The 20,431-nt window shown below is 53.1% G+C and overlaps 1 protein-coding gene across 1 annotated transcript in view; it reads right to left on the bottom strand.

Annotated features, from left to right (window-relative positions):
- Positions 1–20,431, bottom strand: part of LOC111153281 (GRAM domain containing 2A) — a 34,535-nt gene that overhangs the window by 2,818 nt on the left and 11,286 nt on the right. Inside the window, exons 2-10 of the mRNA XM_022512208.1 lie at positions 6,119–6,211; positions 4,942–4,999; positions 4,498–4,573; positions 3,780–3,883; positions 3,140–3,238; positions 2,944–3,015; positions 2,339–2,401; positions 997–1,138; positions 651–750 (exon numbers count right to left, since the gene is read on the bottom strand). Coding sequence (XP_022367916.1) covers positions 651–750; positions 997–1,138; positions 2,339–2,401; positions 2,944–3,015; positions 3,140–3,238; positions 3,780–3,883; positions 4,498–4,573; positions 4,942–4,999; positions 6,119–6,211 — 807 coding nt within the window. The remainder of the gene's footprint in view (positions 1–650; positions 751–996; positions 1,139–2,338; positions 2,402–2,943; positions 3,016–3,139; positions 3,239–3,779; positions 3,884–4,497; positions 4,574–4,941; positions 5,000–6,118; positions 6,212–20,431) is intronic.

Genomic DNA, 20,431 nt, shown 5'->3' with positions numbered 1-20,431 from the left:
TCCTTAAACTGAGCCCACCTTCCCTCTGACCAGCCACCTTGGTCCTGTGCCTCCTCTTCAAGACTACCAAGATTATCCCCTAAGGTGGTAGGCCCACTCTCCCAGCAAATGCTGAGGCTGACCATTGGAACTCAGCCAGCAGAAGCAGAGGAAGGTCACGAGGTAAGATGAGGGGACACCAGGAGCTGGCTAAACTAAACACTAAACACCCCACCGTGCTCACCCCTCTGCTGGTCCTTAGGCAGAATTACAGACAAGTCTGGGGTTCCAGAAACTGCTCTAAAGGTGGGTGGCAGGAAGGCCATGGCTCTCCCCTAGTCTATCCGATGGCCCTCTCCAATTTTGTTAGTTGTCCCCCTCCCCAGTCCTGTGCACGTTTTCCTTTTTTCAACAGCTTCTTATCCTGCCCCTCCCTACTGCACAGCCTTACCCCTAAATTACAGGGGTGCATGAATAAAGACGGGAGACACTTAGTCTTGCTGCAGAAGAGCCTGCCAGGTAACCTCCAGACACCACCCAGGAGCTTTCAGTTGACTTAGGACCTTCCCCTCCCTCTGGACAGTGACCTCCCCACACACAGAGGCCCCTGCTCCAAACAGCCAGCCACCCAGGTGAGTTTAACCACCCCCATCCCCAATGTAGTCACCTACAGCACAAAGATGACCTTGAGGAGCTGGTAATCCCAGAGCCTCAGCTTCCCGTCGCTCCTGGGCTCCTCCTCCAGCTTCTCCTCCTCACAGACGTCATTCTCTGTGATAGGAGAGCAATAGGCATCTTTGTGGGGCAGGAGGCAGGAGCCCAGCCCAGCAAGCCCACCTCCCCCCACTCTCTGAAGCTGCTCAGGCTTGTGGCTTGGCTTTCCCTTATGGATTTGGATTAAATAAGAAACAGCTCTCAGAAGCCTTGCTGGCTGTGATTTTTCCTCTTTGCAGTAGTAGGGGCAGGGAAAGCCTGGTCTGTGTAAGCAGTTGTCATAGACAAGCACGCTGAGCTCACCAGACCCAGGAGGCTTCCTGGGAAAGAAGCTGTCCGTGGAGTCCATGGATGCCCGAGGGATACAAGGGATGTTGTCTGGGAGGGACAGGGACCTGGAGGCAGGGCACACTTTTCTCCACTTCATCTCAGGGATGAGGACTTCCTGCAGAGAAGGCAGATGAAACTCTCTATGACCCTTGGGATGTCACGTGTCCTAAGGGGCCCACACTAGGTTTATCAAAAATTTTCCAGATATTGGGGCACCTGGGTGGCTCAGTGGGTTGAAGCCTCTGCCTTCGGCTCAGGTCATGATCCCAGGGTCCTGGGATCAAGCCCCACATTGGGCTCTCTGCTCAGCGGCGAGCCTGCTTCCCCACCCACCCTGCCTGCCTCTCTGCCTACTTGTGATCTCTGTCTGTCAAATAAATAAAAATAAAATCTTAAAAAAAATTTTTCCCCAGATATTACCAATTTGGATACCTAGTGAGCGTGAAGGCAGGTACCCAGAAGGAGGGAAACCATTGCCATAGCAACCTTGTGTCTCTCTTATCAGTTCCCTTGCTGGGACCAGCCATTCTTCCAGGGAACAATGTCTTTGAAGACTGCTGGTACAGAACCACAGCGGGATCTAAGACGTGAGCTAACCCAGGTACGTGCTCAGATCTGTGGAGCCCAAGAAAGCTTGGCACAATGTATCTTAAATGGGATAAGTCCTCCTAATCTGGACTCAAACCCTAAGTACATCACTGACCTTAGCAGGAGTACCTAGGGTCCCCATCAACAAAAATGGGAACAGCACCTTCTATCGCCATCATAGTATTGTGTATACTGTATGCTTGGCTAAATGCTTAATGGTTAGTGAAGAAGACTTCAAACACCCTGGGGTCATTTCCATCTCCATCACTGTTGCAGAAACTCAGCGCTGCCTACCCAGAACTGGGACCTCAGTTGGGATTGCTGGGACCTCGGCAAATCTCAAATGAGTCTGAGTTCTCCAGTGATAGCCTTTGGAGTTCTTCCCTGAGGACCTCTCTATCCCCTGGAAGGCCCTCCTGTCCCTGCTAAACAAAAGAGGATAGGTCACCGGCTCTGCGCTGTCTGGCTGTGGGCTCTGCCCTGCGCAGTGTTCTGGGGGCTGGGCATCTCTTCCGCTCAGGTAGTCAGCAGATCTGCCCAGGACCTAGTGGCTGCTCATGGCGTGGAGTGTGTCAGGTCTAGGGGACCCCCTGGCATAGCACGGCCACTGGCTCTTGAGCCTGGAGCCCCAGTTCTGCATTGTGGGCCGCTGCCCAGGAGGCCCTGAAGCCTCAGAGCCATAGACCCCCTCATGCCAGCAGCTTTTGCTTCCAACCTCAGGTCTCACCAGGGACTCGCATTCAGGTTCCTCTGGAAATTCTCTTACACTCAGGCTCTTCTTGCTGGAAGGCTAAGGAAGAAAGGGAGCTGGGGTCACTTTTCCATCAGGAACAGCCATGGTCAGGAGTGAGGAGGTGTTAGCACTCTCCAAGAGAGCTTTACCTCCAAATAAGCCACCTTGGGTTGGACGAAGCCTAGCTCCCAGAGCTTGCAGAAGTCCCCAAGTTAATGCTGGAGCAGAGGGCAAATCCAAGGAAACATACTTCCCCATGCTGCTGCCCCTCCCCACTTCCTCACGGCGGGCCAAAGAGAGCTGCCGGCCTACTAGGAAGCAGCCACGTGCTTCTGTTCGCATGCTGCAGGAGCACAATGGGGGAGTACACATGGGGACACACAGCGGCCGCTGGCCTCCAAGAGACATGCTCATAATCATAGAGACACAGTCCAAAAACAAGCTCAGATACACTAGGCCTGAGCCCGTTACGCGCCTCTCCCTGTCCTTGGCGCCTGTGCTGGAGAGACGGGCCAACCACCCCTAACAGCCTTGTCCCAGGACCTCAGCCTAGGCCTGAGCAGCCTCCCTGGCCCAACTCCTGCCCCAGAACTCCATACCTGGAGGTGTGTGCAGACCCTTCTCAGCATGTCATATACACTGTCCCGGGAAAGCAGTGACACAAAGACATACTGGGACAGAGAAAGAAAACAGAAAAGGGTGGGGTAAGAACAGACCAGAGAAAGTGCCAGAGTCAGGATCCTGGGGATGGGACAGGAGACTAACCAGGGATGGCTGGCCCAGGGATTCACTGACCTTCTGGCTGGTGTTGGTGGTGATGGCCAGGCCATTAGGAAGAAGCCGCGCCATCTTGTGTTTTTTGATCATTTGGACAGACACCACGGGAATGACCACCTGAGTGAGGAGAGGCATGCTTCTCTCAGGACTCACCCCCAAGGACATGGTCCCTTTGCTTCCTGCACAGAGCCCCAGCCAAGCATGGACACCATGGAGAAGCCTTGCCTTATGTGGGAGAATATGTGAGCCTTCCACTCTCTGACGCAGGCTCCCCTTCCGTTGGTCCCGCCACCCTGCGCCAGCCTTGGCAGCACACACCGCTCGGGGCTCTCACCCTATTATCCAGGATGGATAATCCAAGGATGGTGGCGCTGGTGAACACCATACTCCGTAATGGAGTTCCCTGACCTACCACCTGGCCACAGTTATGGCTCCCCAAAGTGTGACATCCCGCTCTGATCCTGAAGGCATTGCAGGGGCACCCATAGACCAAATGAATTGGCTGTGAACTGTTCTAGGCTCTGTGGAGTCTAGACTGGGGCCCTGCATTGGAAGGAGTCCAGGTGGGGGGCCTCACAGTGAGGGGCTTCAGCAGGTGCCCACTGGTTAGGGGACCTGTCTCTTCCCAGTTGGGGCCTCACAGGCCCATTATTACTACCTTTATATCCTTGCCAAAGAGGCTGGCATGGAAGCAGAGCCAGTTGGGGGAGATGTAGAGCCGGCCCTGGAGAAGAAGGTCTCTCTGGAGGGCGCAGGAACACACTGGAAAGTCGCAGGAAAGAAGATTGCCGTGAGCAAACCAACCCCGAAGGCCCAGGGCCTGCATCCTCACACTCGGGAGTCCAGAGCCCAGCGTCAGGGACTGCCTGCCTCAGAATCCCCCTTCCTGACCCCAGGCCCCAAACACCCATTCCACCAGCACTGAGTCCTTCTCCAGAGTCGTGACTGCCCCACCCAAGCCCATCAAACTGCTAGAGCTTTCCTCCTCCTCCACTCATGCTTCAAAGGGTTCCTTAAGCCTGGATTCTCGCTCCCTCAGACGGAACTCCTTGCCCTGCCCTGGAGAGAGGGCCTTGTTGTGCAAATGCTCTCCCATGCTTACTGAGAGGTCTGAGCAGGAAAGAACAGCCATTGCTAAGAGCAGAACAGAAATAAAATTTGGAAGCCCTGACATGGCCTCAAGAAAACTTTCATAGATTCCATTTCATATCCCCGATCTGCCCACTCTTCTCAGACTTTTGAAGAAAGCGGGCCCAACCACATCCAAAGGGCAGCCAGTTCCCATATCAAAATTGTGCCTTGGAGTCTCTGAAGGAGAGGACCTGGGCCTCAGGCCCTCTAGGCACCTGTCCAGCCACACCTAGGAGATAGCTCACCTTTGAGAACCACCTCCTCCAAGGGGATGTCCTTAAACAGCTTGTGGTATTGTTGGTTGTATTTACTCAGTAGTGTCTGCAAACATACAAGCTGGGGCTGAGAAGTCCTGGGGAGATCAGCCACCAAGGGGGCCCTGCACCACCTACCAGGAAATAATGCCGTGGGGGGGGGGGGTAGGGGCCCCGGGGAGTTAGCACAAAGCAGTCGGTAAAGAGCCAGCAGGGCTGAAAGGCACAGCTTGTCTCTCAGTGACATGGCAACAGAAGGTCCTGCTGGGCAGCCTATGACCTGAGGGTGACGCACCACCCCCACCCGGGAGGGGACACTCACTCAGGTTTCCCTTGGTGACTGGCCATGGTGGCCAAGGAGCCAACAGCCCCGATTCCGGCAGCCCAGAACCCCTCCCTCGGTGGGAAGTGAAGAGGCGGCCTCCACACACTTACCCCTTCTCGGCCACACTTCTTTATCTCTTCACCCTTCAAGCCCTCTGGCCAGTGCAGACTGCAAAGGAGACATTCCATTCCAGGGACAGGGAACCCTTGAGTCCTGCCCATACATCCGCGGTGCCAGGTCTGCCCTGGCTTCAGGCCAGAAGCTTGGTCGAGAGGCTGAAGACTGAGGCCTTTCTCTGGGAGCCACAGCAAGGTGATAGGCGACAGGGAGCGCGGAGCTCAGCCCTGGGGAAGGGCACTCCTGCCTCCAGCTCCCAGAGATGCTTAGTGGCTGCCCACCCTCTCCCTCTTCTCTGGCCAAAGGATAGGCAGAGGAGTAGACCCGAGGTTAGGTGAGTGGGAGACCAGGGATGGGGACCAGTTTGGGGAGCGGGTGAGGTGGAGATGTCAGACTCACGGCTCCGGGGCCTGGCCGTGGGCCATGATCCCGGCAGGATTGCCCTCCTTGCAGCCTTCTCCCTGCAGCCTGGAGCTCAGCAGACTCACCTGACCCTACCAAGGCTGAGGGAGAGGGGGTGGTGCTGGAACGGCCAGGTTGGCCTGAGGACAGGTGGGCAGGGAGGAGGCTGGTAACCTGAGAAGCCTAGACTCTGCTGGGTCCCCAGTGCTGGGACAGGCCCCGGCCAGGAGGAAGAGGCAAGGGGCAGACTTTGCCCAGCCTTACACCTGATGTAAGGGTCCCCTTTCTGCCCCTTCTTTAACCCCTTTGCCCCCTTCTTTTATTTAAGTCGTTATTTAAATGCCAGCTAGTTAACATACAGTGCAATATCGTTTCAGGCGTACAATATAGTGATTCAACACTTCCATACGTCACCCTCATCACCAGTGCCCTCCTTCATCCCCACTACCTGCGTCACCCAACCCCCCACCCACCTCCCCGCTGGTGACCATCCGCATGTTCTCTGGAGTCCAGAGTCTGTTTCTTGGTTCATCCCCTCTCCTTTTCTCCAGTTTGCTTGTTTGACTTGTTTCTTAAATTTCACCTATGAGTGAAGTCATACGGTATCTTTCTCGGACTTAATTTCACTTAGCTTAATACTCACTAGCTCCAACCAGGTCATTGCAAATGGCAAGATGTCGCTCTTTTTTATTTGCCCCTTTCTTTAAGGTCCTCCTGAGGGCTTCCCACCCCCAATCCATAGGCCTATCTGACTGGGAGGGGCCTCACCTGGAGTCCAAAGGTGCCTGAACCCTGGCTAGTTTCTCTGAGCAGGACACAGGGCTCTTCAGAGAAGCCGTCTTTCCATGCATCTGTTGGTCGCTGAGCAGAAACAGGCCCACATCAGGAAGAGCGGCTCTGGGGGAACACCTTTCCCTACCAGCTTCCCCAGGCCCAGGCCAGCTCCTCTCCCCACACCCCAGACCAGCTATGCTATTCGGGCTGAGGCTGAAGACATCACCACCCAGAGGCTGCAAGTCAGGCAGGAGTTCTCTGGTTCCAGACAGAGGGGGCAATCTCACGCCGTCTTTTCTGGAAGCCTGCAGGTCAGTCTATGCCCAGACTGGAAGGGAAATCAGACTACCTTAGTGGGGCACCAAGCAGGTAGGCCCGCCCCACACTTGAGAAAGCACAGTGGGAAGGAGGACTCGAAGACCTGCTCCCGGATGACAGTGTAAGATTCTGAGGTGCCTGGGCAGCATTCCCATAAGCCATCGGGATCTGAGAAAGGATGCTGAGCACAGGAGGCTGAAGCAGAGCTGAGGAGCTGGGGCACGGATGGCGGGGATGGGGGGGCAGTGGGGGCTCCAGTCAACCCATAGGTAACTATGGGCTCGGAGGGGTGGGGCGCCGCTGCACCAGGAGATGGCCTGGTGGCCTTCGGACAGTCAGGGTACCTTGGCCTCACAGCCAAACCATCTCAAAAACGTCCCAGGGAGAGGGCCCTGGAGGGAGGAGAGGCCATCCCCCTGGGCAGGTGGGGCTCCCCAGTGGCATTTGAATTCATGCCTCCCCTAAACAGCTCCAAAGCATAGGGAACCCCCTTCCTGCCCCTGTCAGGGAAGACACAGGCTCAGAATCGATAAAGCCTGAGGAGTCCAACCAACCCGCAAAAGTGTGGGCCCAGAAGCTGACAGGAAGAGAGGCCGGCCAAGAAGCAGGGCCAGGGCCGGGCACCACAGGTGTCACAAACAGTCTACAAGGTCCTGGGCTGATGAGGAGCTGGAAACTGAGGCCTGCAAACACCTGCCCGCAGTCCCTCTCAGCTCTGTCACCGGGGCAAGTCAAAGATGTCTTCTTTGAGAACAGAGTGGCCCACTCAGCCAAGATCTGCCAAGATCCTCAGAGATGATTTAGTCGGACCCCTACCACGCTGCTACGCAGTAGGAAACTGAGTCCCACCGAGGGAGCAGCTGGACCCAGTATCACACGGTGAAGAGCCAGGTGACCTCATGCCACAAAATCAGCCCATCTGCAGCCCTGTGGCCCCGTGACCTCTGCCCTTGCCTTTATGGAGAATTTCAGTGCACCCATCAACATAGGTTTCCTGAATCTTGCAAAGTGACAAATTTTGCTAGTGATTTTGACCCTTTTGACCCCCAAAGGTAATTTCTAGATTTGTTTAGTTCCATCATTCGCATTTTAAGCAGATTTTCCCTTCTCCTCTTGATTTCTACTATGCTCATAATAGAAAATATGAAAGAGATAAAACCTATAAATATGATGATCAAAATCCCCCAGAAGGAAAAAAATTCTTCAAAACTCATCCAAAGGGACGCATAGGTGGCTCAGTTGGTTAAGCCGTTGCCTTCGGCTCAGGTCATGATCCCAGGGTCCTGGGATCGAGTCCCACATCGGGCTCCTTGCTCGGCAAGGAGCCTGCTTCTCTCTCTCTGCCTGCCTCTCTGTCTGCCTGGGCTCATGCGCTCTCTCTCTCTCTGACAAATAAATAAATAAAATCTTAAAAAAAAAACAACAACTCATCCAAAGAAAAGGTTTAGGCATAAATATAGAATTTACATGAATGGAATCATGGATTATAATTCACAGGTCTTACTTTGGTTGCTTAACATGATCTCATGAGGAATTCCCGTGTCCCTGTCCATGGCTGAGACAGATTCTCAGAAGTGTGATTCGTGGGTGGAGAATGCATACTTCTCAGGCCCTTTAGACCCTCGCCCAAAGTGCTTCCAGATGCTCTACTTGCAACCACGGCCATCAGCACTATGTGAAGGCCCGTTCCCGACACACCCATGCCCAACCCTGGCTATTCTGTTCTTCTCACTTTTGCAAATTTGGTACATGGAAACATGCTATTTTCATTTCCATTTCTGCTTACGGAGGGGCTAAGTGAGTTTCCCACGTAGACATATGAACTCCTGGACCCCACCTGTGAATTGTCTATGAGCATCTCCACATTTGTCTTACTGATTTGTATTAAATGTTTTTTCGAGAACATTAGTCCTTAGTTGATCATGTTTGCAAACATCCCCCCAGTGTGTCATTTGCCTTTTAAGTTTTGTCTGAGGTTTTGTTCCTTTTTTGTGTGGTAGATTCCCTCCATGTCTTCCATCTCTCAGTTCCTCACTTGGCTCCCGTGCTTTGGTGGGAGAAGCACCTCGGAGTGCCCTGAGGCAGAGCGTGTACAAGTCAAACCGCTGAGCCCTTGGAGAGCTCAGACTCTGCAGCCTGTGAGCTTTCCTGGGCCACCAGGAAGGAGAAGGAGGTGGGCCTGCTCGAAGGGACACGCCCTGACCTGGAGGACCAGGGATAGAGCGAAGCCCCAAGCAGGACCTTGGCCATGGTCTCAGAGGCTGGGAGACTGTCACTCGGGCACTGGAAAGGGTAACTGGAGGTGTCAGAGCTGCAGGAGCTCGGAGAGCAGACGGAGAGAGTCAAAGACGGGCTCCCAGAGAAAAGGAAGCTGAACCTTACCGCCTGGGTGGGACCATCGCCCTGTATAAGTTCCCATAATCTAACTTGGTGTTCATAATCATGCCTGCGCAGGGATTCTAAACTGAACTCGTCTGTAGGTCCGGTGTGACTTTCTCAGGGAGGGGAGCTGGCCCTCCGCCCTCCCCCAGCCTAGAGAGAAGCCGCCCGCGACAGGCACCCCAATCCGGGCCTCCCTCTCGGCACTTGTCACACCGGGTTGGCACTGGAACTGCTCATCCCCTGGGGCTTCGGCCTGATGGGGACCCTTCTGTCTCCCCCACTGAAGGCCCTGAGCTGGGGGCAATGACAGCGTGTGACAGGCACACATGACACATTGGAGGAATGACTGTGTGGGGACAGGAAGCAAGGCTGGAGGAGGGACAGACCATGAGAAAAACAAAAGGCCGTGTACATTCCCCACAGCAACTCCAGGAAGAGAAAAATGGGGTAAAATGCAGTCACTGGGAGCAAATGACTTTCAAATATAAACTTAAAAGCAACTCCTTTACGCATGACGAACAGGATGGTTACGAGCCATTCCGACCTGTCCATCTGTGAAGGCCAGTCCCTCCGGGACGGCCTCATAATGCTCCTGACACAGCCTGCCTGGGGCCCAAATGTACTGCTTTCAAAATGATCGAGTCAGACTTTCTACCAATTAGTCTTCTCCCCTACAGTGTTTAGGTGAGTAAAAAATAAAGACATGAGAGCAAAGTCAGATGCCCAGGTAGGTCTGGGTGAGAGGGGTCAGCACAGAACCAGTCAGGTGAGGAGCCCCCAAGGATCCACTGAGCCCTGCCGCTGAAGAGACTTCAAGAGCAGGAAGTTGGAGAATGAGGGGACCAGCCTGGGTCCCCCACCGTGCTGGCAGCCACCTTGACATTCCCACGCAGGCCTCGTCAAGCCAGTTACTCTGTGTGTTGTGAACGACACCCCCGGGCCATCCAGTCCCACCCCACCTCCACACGTGCTCTGTGGGGTAAGATCAGAATTCCTCAAATCCATGTCTGTTTTTTTAATCAAAGCCACCCCCGCCAATATCATTATGTACATTAAGTAATTAAGTAATGTCCAACACTTTGGACATTAGAGGGGGTAGAAAAAGATGGGGGAGGCCCCGATGGGGCCCTTCCACCCAGGGCAGGGTGCCTCTCCAGAGGACGGAACAGGTACTTGGCCTGCCCGCAAGCCTTCCTTCGTTCCCTCCACAAATACTCACTGAGCTTATCCCACCGGGAGCCCCAGCGTGGGGCCTGCCACGGGGCTGCTGAAAGGGCAGGGATGGGCAGCTAGCAGATTCGGGGAGATGTCAGAAGAGGAGCCAGGCCAGTCAAGAAAGGGGGGGGCACAGAGAGAGCAGGAGAGGGAGAGACAATGAGGAGGGACTCCAGAGGAGCCAGAATCGAGCTGCGTCCTGCAGAACTCGTGGACCAGGCTTCACGGGACACCTGCCACGAGCACTCCGGTCTCAAAGCTTCCCCAGGCTCAAGCTACTCCCACCACGTGGGTACTCCCAAACTGAAATCTCTAACCTCGACGCCCTCTCTCCTCCTGAGCTTCAGCCTGCCATTGGGATTCGGCCACCAAGACACGCTTGCTGTCATCCCTCCAGACCTGCTTCCTTCTGAGCACCTGACATCCCTGAGAGGCTCCTCCTGCCACAGTGGCCCAAGCCAGAATTGGAAGCTGTCTTCTCCCCACCCCCACCACCAATCAATCCCCAAGTCCCCAGGACACCATCTCCACTCCAACTGCGCCGGCCAGCCTCATCACCACCATCCCTTCCCCCAACGCTGGTGACAAGCTTGCTCTCCTGCCTGGCCCTGTCCTGCTTCTGCCGGCCAGCAGAGCCACCTGGGACCCAGATCTGACCCCGCCCCTCTGCTGCTGACATTCCTTCTTGAGTTCCCCCTCGCCTCCTCGGCAGGCCTTCCTAAGCTTCCCGCTTCCCTTCCCAGGCTCCCCCACAAGGCTCCCCTGTGCCCCAGCTTCCTTGCGTCCTCCCCAGCAGTGCATACCCCAAACCCAGAATTCCTCTCCACGCTCATCTGCCTAGGGAATTCCACTCATCTTTCGAGCCCCAGTTCAAATGGCACCTCTTCTGTGAAGCCTTTCCTGGTTTCCCCCAGGACGGAGCTGGTCAGTCCCTCCATCCTGCTGTCGTTCCAGCACCCACCACACCAGACTGTAAGCACACTCTGTTTACACATCTGTCTGCCCCCACTCCACTCTGAGCTCCCCCAGGGGTGTGTTTCATACATCCTTGTATCCCCAGTACACAGTGGGCATGCAGTGTTTGCTACTGTGAGGGAAGGAGACAGAGAAAGAGAGATGGTGACACTCCCAGAGGGAGGAGTGGAGGGAAAAGCACAGAGATAGAGCCCACGGGGGTCCCCTGCAGACGGATGGAACCTCGCCATGGAGCAGGCATCAGGACTGGCCCAGCACCACCAGGTACCCAGTCCATGCTGGCTGACTGATCAGAAGGGGAGCTCGGGGGAAGGCAGAAGACATAAGAAAAAGAAGAAAGTGGCTCAGACAGGATGGGATGCAGTATTTGGGGAAAACACAGGCCAGACCCTCCCGCCTCCATTGCACTGTCCACTCAATGGCATGCCCCTGGGCCACCCTGTGCCCAGGCACAGTCCAGCTTACCCACCCAGCTCACCCACACTCAAACCTCCATAGCCCTGGGGCAAACCTCCCCCCCCACCCAATCCCAGGCTCCCATAAGCCTCTGGCCAGAGCCGTACCCTGGCCACACTGAAGCAGAAAGCCAGGCCTAGCAGCAGCCTGAACCAGCCGTGCCTTCAGGTCCCCTGGGGCAACTTGGACGCATCTCCCAAGTTCAATTCTCCTGGACATTCGAGATACTAGAGTCAAGGCCGGGCCCAGTGACACTTTCTCACCTTCAGCTAGGTAATAAAATATTTTCAACTTCTTAGCAAAGAGTAATTTTCACACAGAAGAGTACACATAAAACAAGTATACAGGGGCGCCTGGGTGGCTCAGTGGGTTAAGGCCTCTGCCTTCGGCTCAGGTCTTGGTCCCGGGGTCCTAGGATGGAGCCCCCCATCGGGCTCTCTGCTCAGCAGGGAGCCTGCTTCCTCCTCTCTCTCTGCCTGCTTCTCTGCCTACTTGTGATCTCTGTCAAATGGATAAATAAAATCTTAAAAAAAAACAAACCACAAAAAACAAGTATAAGATCCAGTGCATTTCACAAATAGAACACACTTTGGAAACCACCCCCAGAGGCCCCCCTGCTCCTTCCAGTCTCAAGGCCTCCCCCCAGACCCCACAAGGATGACCGTCATCCGGGCTTCTGTGGGCTTCCTATGAATGGAATCGTCGCACACGTACTCTTCTCTGTAGCTGTGTAGCTGTAAACTATGCCTTTTCACTAGTGTTTTGTATCACATTACATGGACTTACTGCAACTGATTTATTCATTTGACTCTAGATGGGCATCTGGGCAGTTTTCCAGTTTTTGCCTGTTGCGAAAGTGTGGCCAAGAACATTCCAGTACCTGTCGTGTGGACACAAGTATTCCTTCCTGTGGGTAAACACTTGGGATTGGAATTGGTGGGTCATAAGATAGGCCCATGTTCAGTTCCAGGCTTTTCAAGGCCCTCAGGTGATCTGAAACATGCAACCAGTGTATAGAAACCACTGGATGAATCTTGCCCCCACGTCTCTCCTTTCTTTGCAGCTCAGAAGAAGGATGCGTCCTGGAATTCAGAGTGAGTCCCCCTGCCTGGGCTCTGGATCTGGGGCCCTGCCCCTGTGGACTTCCAGGAACGCCCTCAGCAAGACAGGAATCACATGTCCACAGAGATTTCCTTCCTCCGTTAAGGTCACACAACACATTTACTAGGTCAAGCCAAAGAAGCAGGAGCACCTTTCCGTGCGGCACAGCCTGGCTCTGGGTCCTTCCCGAGAGCCTGCCTACGTCTTTCCAGGGTCACAGGCCTGACACACAGCCCAGACACTGGTTGACAAGACCTCTGCCAAAGGGAAACTGGAATAAGGTGGATAGAGTCGGGCTTATCATCAGTACTCTAAAACCTGGAGAGAAAAAGCGATCTTCTTTTGCAAAAACAATCTTAATATTTCCTACACAGAAGCTGCACCTCATTTTATTTTCTAAGCTGATACTCCTTATCTAGGACAGCTGCTTTGCTGTTTCTGCTGACCAGAAAAGGGGAGAGAAGCCCACGGCTGAACCCCATCCTGAGCGTGAAGGGGTGAGGCTTGGGGCACTGAGGCGGGGTGCACATGCTGGGTCCCCATCCAGCTGTCCAGCTCAGCAGCCCTGGCAAAGCACTCAGGAGGGCAGGCGTTTGACACAGGTATGAACCCTACTTCCCAGGAGCAGGTCTGAGAACACCTCGGCCAGGGATGTACTTAGTTCCCTCTGACGACCTGGGGCAGCTTTGAGATGAATGGGAAGGTGGAAGGCCAGGTGCCCTACTTCCCAAGTCATCACAGTCTGGACCAAATGACCGTGGCTGCCACCAGAAGAAGCACAGGTGTTCCAGACCCACACAAAGCCATCTGCGAGCTGACCAGCAGCTTCTTTGGAGGAAGAGATGACCTTGGCCCAACCGACTCCATTTCTAATGAATCCTCACTGGGGCCTAAGAGACGGGAGGTGCACAGCCGCAGCGCTCACAGCCAGACCAGAGTCCCCCACCAGCTTTGGCCAAAGCCCACAAAGCAGAGGAACACCTGTGATGTCATTGCGGCCACTCACGTGGGGCAGGTGCTTCTGCAGACATGTCACAGGTGGGGAACAGAGGCTCGGCGGGCTCCAGTGAAGTCCCCACACACAGTTGTTGACAGGGCCGGAACCCTCGGAGGCCTGACACCCAGGCCTGGGTTCCACCACACCCCCAGCGAGCCTTCAGGGTCAGGAGGGGGAAGGACTCAGAAGGTTCAAACCAGGTCAAGCCCTGCGAGTGGAGGGAGCCCCTGGGGAGAAGGGTGGGGAACAGGTGTGGCTCATGACCTCCAGCCCGGAGGCCAGCTCCAGCGTCCATCTGTCTGTCTGGTTATACAGATGAGGAGGCAGCCCAGACAGGTAAGGCATGAGCTCCCGACCACTCAACTGGGGAGGAGTGGAGCTGAATTCAAACTCCAGTCCGGCCGAAATCCTGCACTCTGTCTCCTCCAGCATGCTGCGCAGAGGGCTGGGGCCAGGTGTTCTGCCCTCTCCTGTAGCGCTCCCAGTAGACAGGGATTAGGGGACACCAAAGGAGGTCTCTTGGGCTGACATGGCTATGCAGGGGCCTGTCTGGGATGTGGGGTTCCCTAGATCAGACCCCTTCCCACCCCCTTATCCCTCAGCAAGACTTTATCTTCTTTGCTCAAAGAAGCAAACAAACTGGGAGAGCTAGTTGTTCGGGAGGAGATGTGAGCCGGCTTAGCCCTCTGGGGGTGGCTGCATCCAGCCTGAACAAGGACCCCTTTGAGCTCTGCTGCCAACAAGAACTCCTACCTACAGGGACGTCAGAGACTCCAGGGCCTTCCACCCAGTGGGAGGTGGGCGGGCCAAGGGCAAGGCTGGCTCCATCTCCCACTCTTGGCAGCCAAGAGGCTGCCCACTGCCCAGGTCTCTCTGTGGAGCCCAGAACTGGTCAGCCAAGCCCTTAGCTGCTTGGTTGAATGGCTTCACTCTGGTTAAAGGACCCCAGTTGCCCTCTTCCCTGCTTTTGGACCCACCTACCCTGCCCCTGCCCTCCAGATCTGGGCTCTCGGGACACACTAGAAAGGCCTAGGTCCTCACAGGGATGGAATTCAGGATCAACGAGCTCAGGCTGACTCCTCTCAGACATTCAGGTGTTCGAGAGGCTTGCTAATGGGCTTCCCTCCCAGCTCTGCCTGGGTCCTGCTTAGCTACCGTGCTCCTGCCCACGATGGAGACCCTCCCACTCTTATCCCCCAACACTCCGCTCCCCAAAGCCTGGTAAGCCGGAGGCTCCGGGGAGAGCTGACCCCTCTCACCTTGCCTCCACACACGGTCTGCTCAGATATCTTCATTGCTGTACCTCTCATTTAAGTGGCTGTCCCCCACTAAGACCGGCTTCCTTATTCATCTCTTACCCCCGGCCCCCGCACTCAGCTTCAGGCATCCAGTAAGTGCTCAATAACTGCGTACTGAAGAAACAAACACTGCCCACAGAGAAGCTCCTCTGTGTAGTGTGTTCGGCTGCACTGGGACTTTGGGACACAAACAGCAGACCTAGAGCGAGAGCAGTCACTCCGGTTTGCTTCTCGCTGCCCTCATCTCCTCCTCCTCCTCCTCACCTCCTCCTGGGTGGCCCCCAGTCACCTTCCTCCGGGTCTGCTCCCCTGTAAAATGGGGGGAAATCCCCTCTCTGACCTGCAGATCTTCAGGGCTGCTGTGGGGGTCCGAGAGGTCATGGCCTAGCCCCAGGGAGGGGGCTGGTTCTCACAGCCTTGCCCACTGAGCCTCACCCCTGCTCCCACCCCTCCCCTTGACACTGAGACCTCCGCATCCCATCATGCCCCTGAGGGATGCCTAGAAGTGCAGCCGCCCATGGGAAGCGGAGACGGGGCACCGCCAGGCCCCAAACTGCACCCGCAGAGCTCCACACAGGTCCTGCGTGACTGACTCTTTCTCCTGGGACTGCAGCCAGGGAGCCTCTGCGGGGAGACCCCTCTTTGCACCTGGGCCCCACCCAGTGCCTGCCTCCTGCAGCTCAGGCCCAGCTGCCCCACAGCATCCCTCCACCAGAGGTCTGAGGCCAGCAGGGGCTGCCCCCTTGCTGGCCAGAGCTCAAAGGCCTGCGGAGCAAGAACAGTCACCAGGGAGACAGACAGGACAAACAGCCGAAACAGGGAAACTGCTGGGCATGTTCAGGATTTCTCATGAAGCCCAGGCCACCCCGAGGAGCAGGCGGTTGGTCCTGCAGAGAGTGACCTGCCTGTCGCCGGCCTCATCCCACATTCCCCCTGCTGTAGCAGCATCTGTCTGAGCTAGCACCCCTGGACCTGGTCACAGACCACTTTTTCTTGGCCAGCCACTTCAGGCCTGGCTGTCTCCAGACAAGAAGCTGGTCATTCAGGTCGAAAAACAGACTTGCATTCATTAAAAAACAGAGCACTCCTGTGCTCCTGGGGGCTGCCCTCTGCTGAGCCTGCTGAGGGAGGGCCCACAGGCCAACCCCGGTGCTCAGATGCCTCCCCATCCCAGTCAAGGCTGCCAGGAGGTGTGGCTACTCTAGGGACAAGACAGCTCTGTCCATCCGTGGACACCATCCAATGCACACTGATTCCAACTAGCCCCTGACACCCACCTCAGAATCACACCAGCGTTGTGGACCCTCCAGGATCTTCTCAGGGCACAGGGCAGGTTGGAAGGTGTCTTGGGGTCCTGAAAGAGCCTGGATGTGGTGGTTGGGAGACACAGAGGGAGGCCTGGAAGTACCTCTCACTGCAGAGGGGCTTGGAGAAGCCACTTCTCTCTGGGCCTCACTTACTCTCTGCAAAGGGGTGAGAAAGCCTCAGCCCAGGAAGGAAAGCAAGGGCTGTGTGAGGGAAAAACAAAGCAGAGCTAGGAACTGGGTGAACTACAAATGGCCACTGACCCTCCTATGGTCAGGAGAATCCCTCTCCCAGGAGAGGCTGGCAGGGCCACAGACCTCAAAGGGCTGCCAGCCTCTCTGCCTCCCTCCTACAAACACCAATTGAATGTCTGCTGTTTGCTCAGCTCTGTGTAAGTGCTGTGTATACCAAGAAGGATAAGGCGAACTACTATCCCCAAAACGCCTGGTGGGAGAGGCAGACATGAAATAAATATTTATATAAATCAATACATAATTATAACCGCTATGCTATGAAAGAAGAGCCCAGCGTCCTAGTTGGACCTCTGTCAGGGAGTCCTGACTCAGCTGTGGAAAGCAGGGAGGCTTTCCCTAAGAAGCAGTGGCATTTTGAGTTGATAGCCAGTGGATGTTAATCAGATGGGGGAGGGTATTTGCAGAGAGTTAGAGAGGGGTTCTTGTAGAGGGTTTATGATGGATGTGCAAAGGCCCTGAGGCCGGAGTATGTGGCATGTATGAGGAACATAAACAGAGCCTTTGTCTGGAGGGTGGAAGTAGTGAAGTGGGGAGCAATGAGGCTGGAGGGGTTGGTAGGGCTAGATCATGCAGGGCTTTGTACACTCCAGTAAGGGTTTCTGTCATTTTCTTAGAAGTGATGGGAAATCTATAAAGGGATTTAAACAGGGAAATCCACTACTAAATTTGTATCTTTTTTTTTTTTTTTTTTTGACAGATCACAAGTAGGCATAGAGGCAGGCAGACAGAGACAGGCTCCCTGCTGAGCAGAGAGCCCGATGCGGGACTCGATCCCAGGACCCTGAGATCATGACCTGAGCCGAAGGCAGAGGCTTTAACCACTGAGCCACCCAGGCGCCCCTAAATTTGTATCTTAAAGAGATCACTCTGACACATTGATTTGCTTGAAAGTCATCCAAAGGAGGTGGGGAAGTGGGAGCAGAGATAAGTATCAACGAAATAGGGACAATCTTCTGTTGATGGTTATTATAGATGGGTGATGGATGCCTGGATATCCACCCTACAACTCTCTTTTTGTATATGTTTAAAATTTTTCCATGGAGAGAGATCAGTTAGGAGACTATATTCCAATGGAGAGATGATGTCTCACACTTGGTGGCAGTGGTGATGGAGGGCCAGTGATGGGTTTAGGATATATATTTCCAAATAAAATCAACATGACTTGTTAATCCGTTGGATGTGGAGTATCAGGGGGAAAATATCAAATATGACTAGATTTCTGGCTTAAGCAAGTAGGATACTGCTCTGTTTCACTGAGATGAAACAGAGAAAAATATATTGGAAAAAGAGCATATTTGAAGGAAAAATCACGAGTTCAGTCTTGAAGTTGTGTGGGAAATTATTAAGTGGAGATGTCAAGCTATATAGGAGTAAGGAGCTCAGAAGAAAGGTCCAGGCCAAAGGGATAAATTTCTGAGTTACTGGCCCATGAATGAGTACAGGAGCTAGGAAAGTGGATACATAAAGAAGAGAAGCTATCAACAAAGGTGCCAAAACCAATTCAATGGGAGAAAGATTAGTCTTTTCAATAAATGGTGCTGGGACTAGATATTCATACGCAAAAGCTTTAAGTTGGAGCCCCATCTCACACCATATATAAAAAAAGCTCAGGGCGTCTGGGTGGCTCAGACAGTTGGGTGTCTGTCTTCGGCTCAGGTCATGATCCCAGGGTCCTGGGATTGAGCCCCGCATCGGGCTCCCAGATCAGCGGGAAGCCTGCTTCTCCCTCTCCTGCTCCCCCTGCTTGTGTTCCCACCACAAAAATGTCAGAAAACTTTTAGAAGGCTCAGTGAGTTAAGCCTCTGCCTTTGGCTCAGATTGTGATCGTGATCTCAGGGTCCTGGGATCAAGATCCCTGCATCGGGCTCTCTGTTCAGCAGGGAGCCAGCTTCCCCCTCTATCTCTCTGCCTGACTCTGCCTACTTGTGATCTCTGTCTGTCAAATAAATAAATAAATAAATAAATAAATAAATAAAATCTTAGGGAAAAAAAAAAGAAAACAGGTGTAAATCTTTGTGACCTTTGATTAGACAACAGTCTCTTAAGATACGATACCGAAAGCACAGGAAACAAAAGAAAAGATAAACCGTGCCTTATCAAAATTGGAAAGGTTTGTGCTGATGATATCACCAAGAAAGTGAAGACAAACCACAGAATGGGAGAAAATATTTGCAAATCATATATCTGATATGAGACTAATATCCAAAATACATAAAGAACTCCTACAACCTTGAAAATATTATACCAAATGAAATAAGCCAGTCCCAAAAGATAAATACTGTATCATTCCACTTATATGAAATATCTAGGGTATCAAATTCAAAGAAACAGAAAGTGGAAAGGTGGTCGCCAGGGGCTGGAGGGAGAAGATGGAGAGGTATTTAATGGGTACTTCAGTTTTGCAAGATGACAAAGTTCTGGAGATGGTTTGCACAACAACATGCATATGTTTAACACTACCAAGTGATGCAAATGCACTTAGAAATAGTTAAGATGATAAACTTTATGTTGTGTGTTTTTCTTGACCACAATTAAAATAAGTTTTTTTTAAAGAACTTTTTTTTTTTTTTAAGATTTATTTAGGGACACCTGGATGGCACAATTGGTGGAGCATCTGCCTTTGGCTCAGGTCATAATCCCTGGGTCCTGGATCAAGTCCCCCATTGGGCTCCTTTCTCAGGAGGGAACCTGCTTCTCTTTCTGCCTGCTGCTCCCCCTGCTTGTGCTCTCTTTCTCTCTGACAAATAAATAAATAAAATCTTACAAAAAATATTTTTAAAAATAAAAAATAAAAATAAAAAAGATGTATTTATTTATTGAAGAGAGAGAAAGAGAGCATACTTGCAGGAGGTGGGGAGAGGGGCATAGGGAGAGGGAGAGAGAAATCCAAGCAGGCTTCCTGCTGAGAGCAAAATCCCACCCAGGACTCCAACTCACAACTCAATCTCATGACCCTGAGATCAGCACTGGAGCCAAAACCAAGAGTGTCCACCCAGGCACCCATAAGAAGAAATGAATCTTACAAATGAATGATAAAGACAAGTAATCCTACTAAAAATGGGTACATGTTTGAATAAACATTCTTCCAAAGGCAATGTCAAATGAGCAATTAGTACATGAAAAGATGCTCAACATCATTAGCCATCGAGGAAATGCAAGTCAAAACCACAATTAGATATCCTTTCACACCCACTGGGGGACCATGATCAGTATTAGGTGCTGGTGAGGATGCAGAGAAATTGAATGCTTGCACATTGCTGGTGGAATGTGAAATGGTACAACTGCTTTGTAAAAGTCTGCTGGTCCGTCAGATGGTTAAACAGAGTTCCTTCAGGACCCAACAGCTGCTCTCCTCAGTATGCACCCCAAGAGAACGGAATACATGTCCACACAAAGTCTTTTTCAAGAATGCTCACAGCATTATGATAATGAGCCCCCAAAATGGAAACATCAACAGCCCCCAAAATACCCATCAACTGATGAACAGAGAAACTGTGGTACATCCACACCGTGGAATATTACTGAGCCCTGAAAAGGAGTGAAGCGTTCATACAAGCTACAATATGAAAGAACATTATGCTAAGTGAAAGAAGCCAGTTACGAAAGACCAAAAACCTACGGTTCCCTGTACAGGAAATGTCGAGAACTGGCAAATCCTCTGAGACAGAAAGCAGATTAGTGGTTGCCAAGGTGCTGGGGTGAGGGGAAATGGGAAGTGACTAATGTGAGTAGAGTTTCTTTTTGGGGTGATGAAACTGTTCTGGAATTAAACTGTTCTGGAATTGGTGTGCAACTTGGTGAATACATTAAAGCCGCCGAATTGTACACTGTAAAAGGGTGAATCTTATGGTATGTGGATTATATCTCAAGGAGGCATTGACGGAGGAGAGAAATCTGGGACCCGAAGAAGCACAACACTGAAAGACTGTGTGGGGGAGAGAGTCCCACTAGGAGACTAGGAGGGAGAGAGCCAAGAGGTAGAAAGAACACTAGGGGTAGGGGTTGT

Source organism: Enhydra lutris, unplaced genomic scaffold (assembly GCF_002288905.1).
Source record: "Enhydra lutris kenyoni isolate GAN:26980312 unplaced genomic scaffold, ASM228890v2 scaffoldscaffold31, whole genome shotgun sequence".
NCBI classification, from domain to species: domain Eukaryota; kingdom Metazoa; phylum Chordata; class Mammalia; order Carnivora; family Mustelidae; genus Enhydra; species Enhydra lutris.
This window is presented reverse-complemented; position numbering and strand designations above follow the sequence as displayed.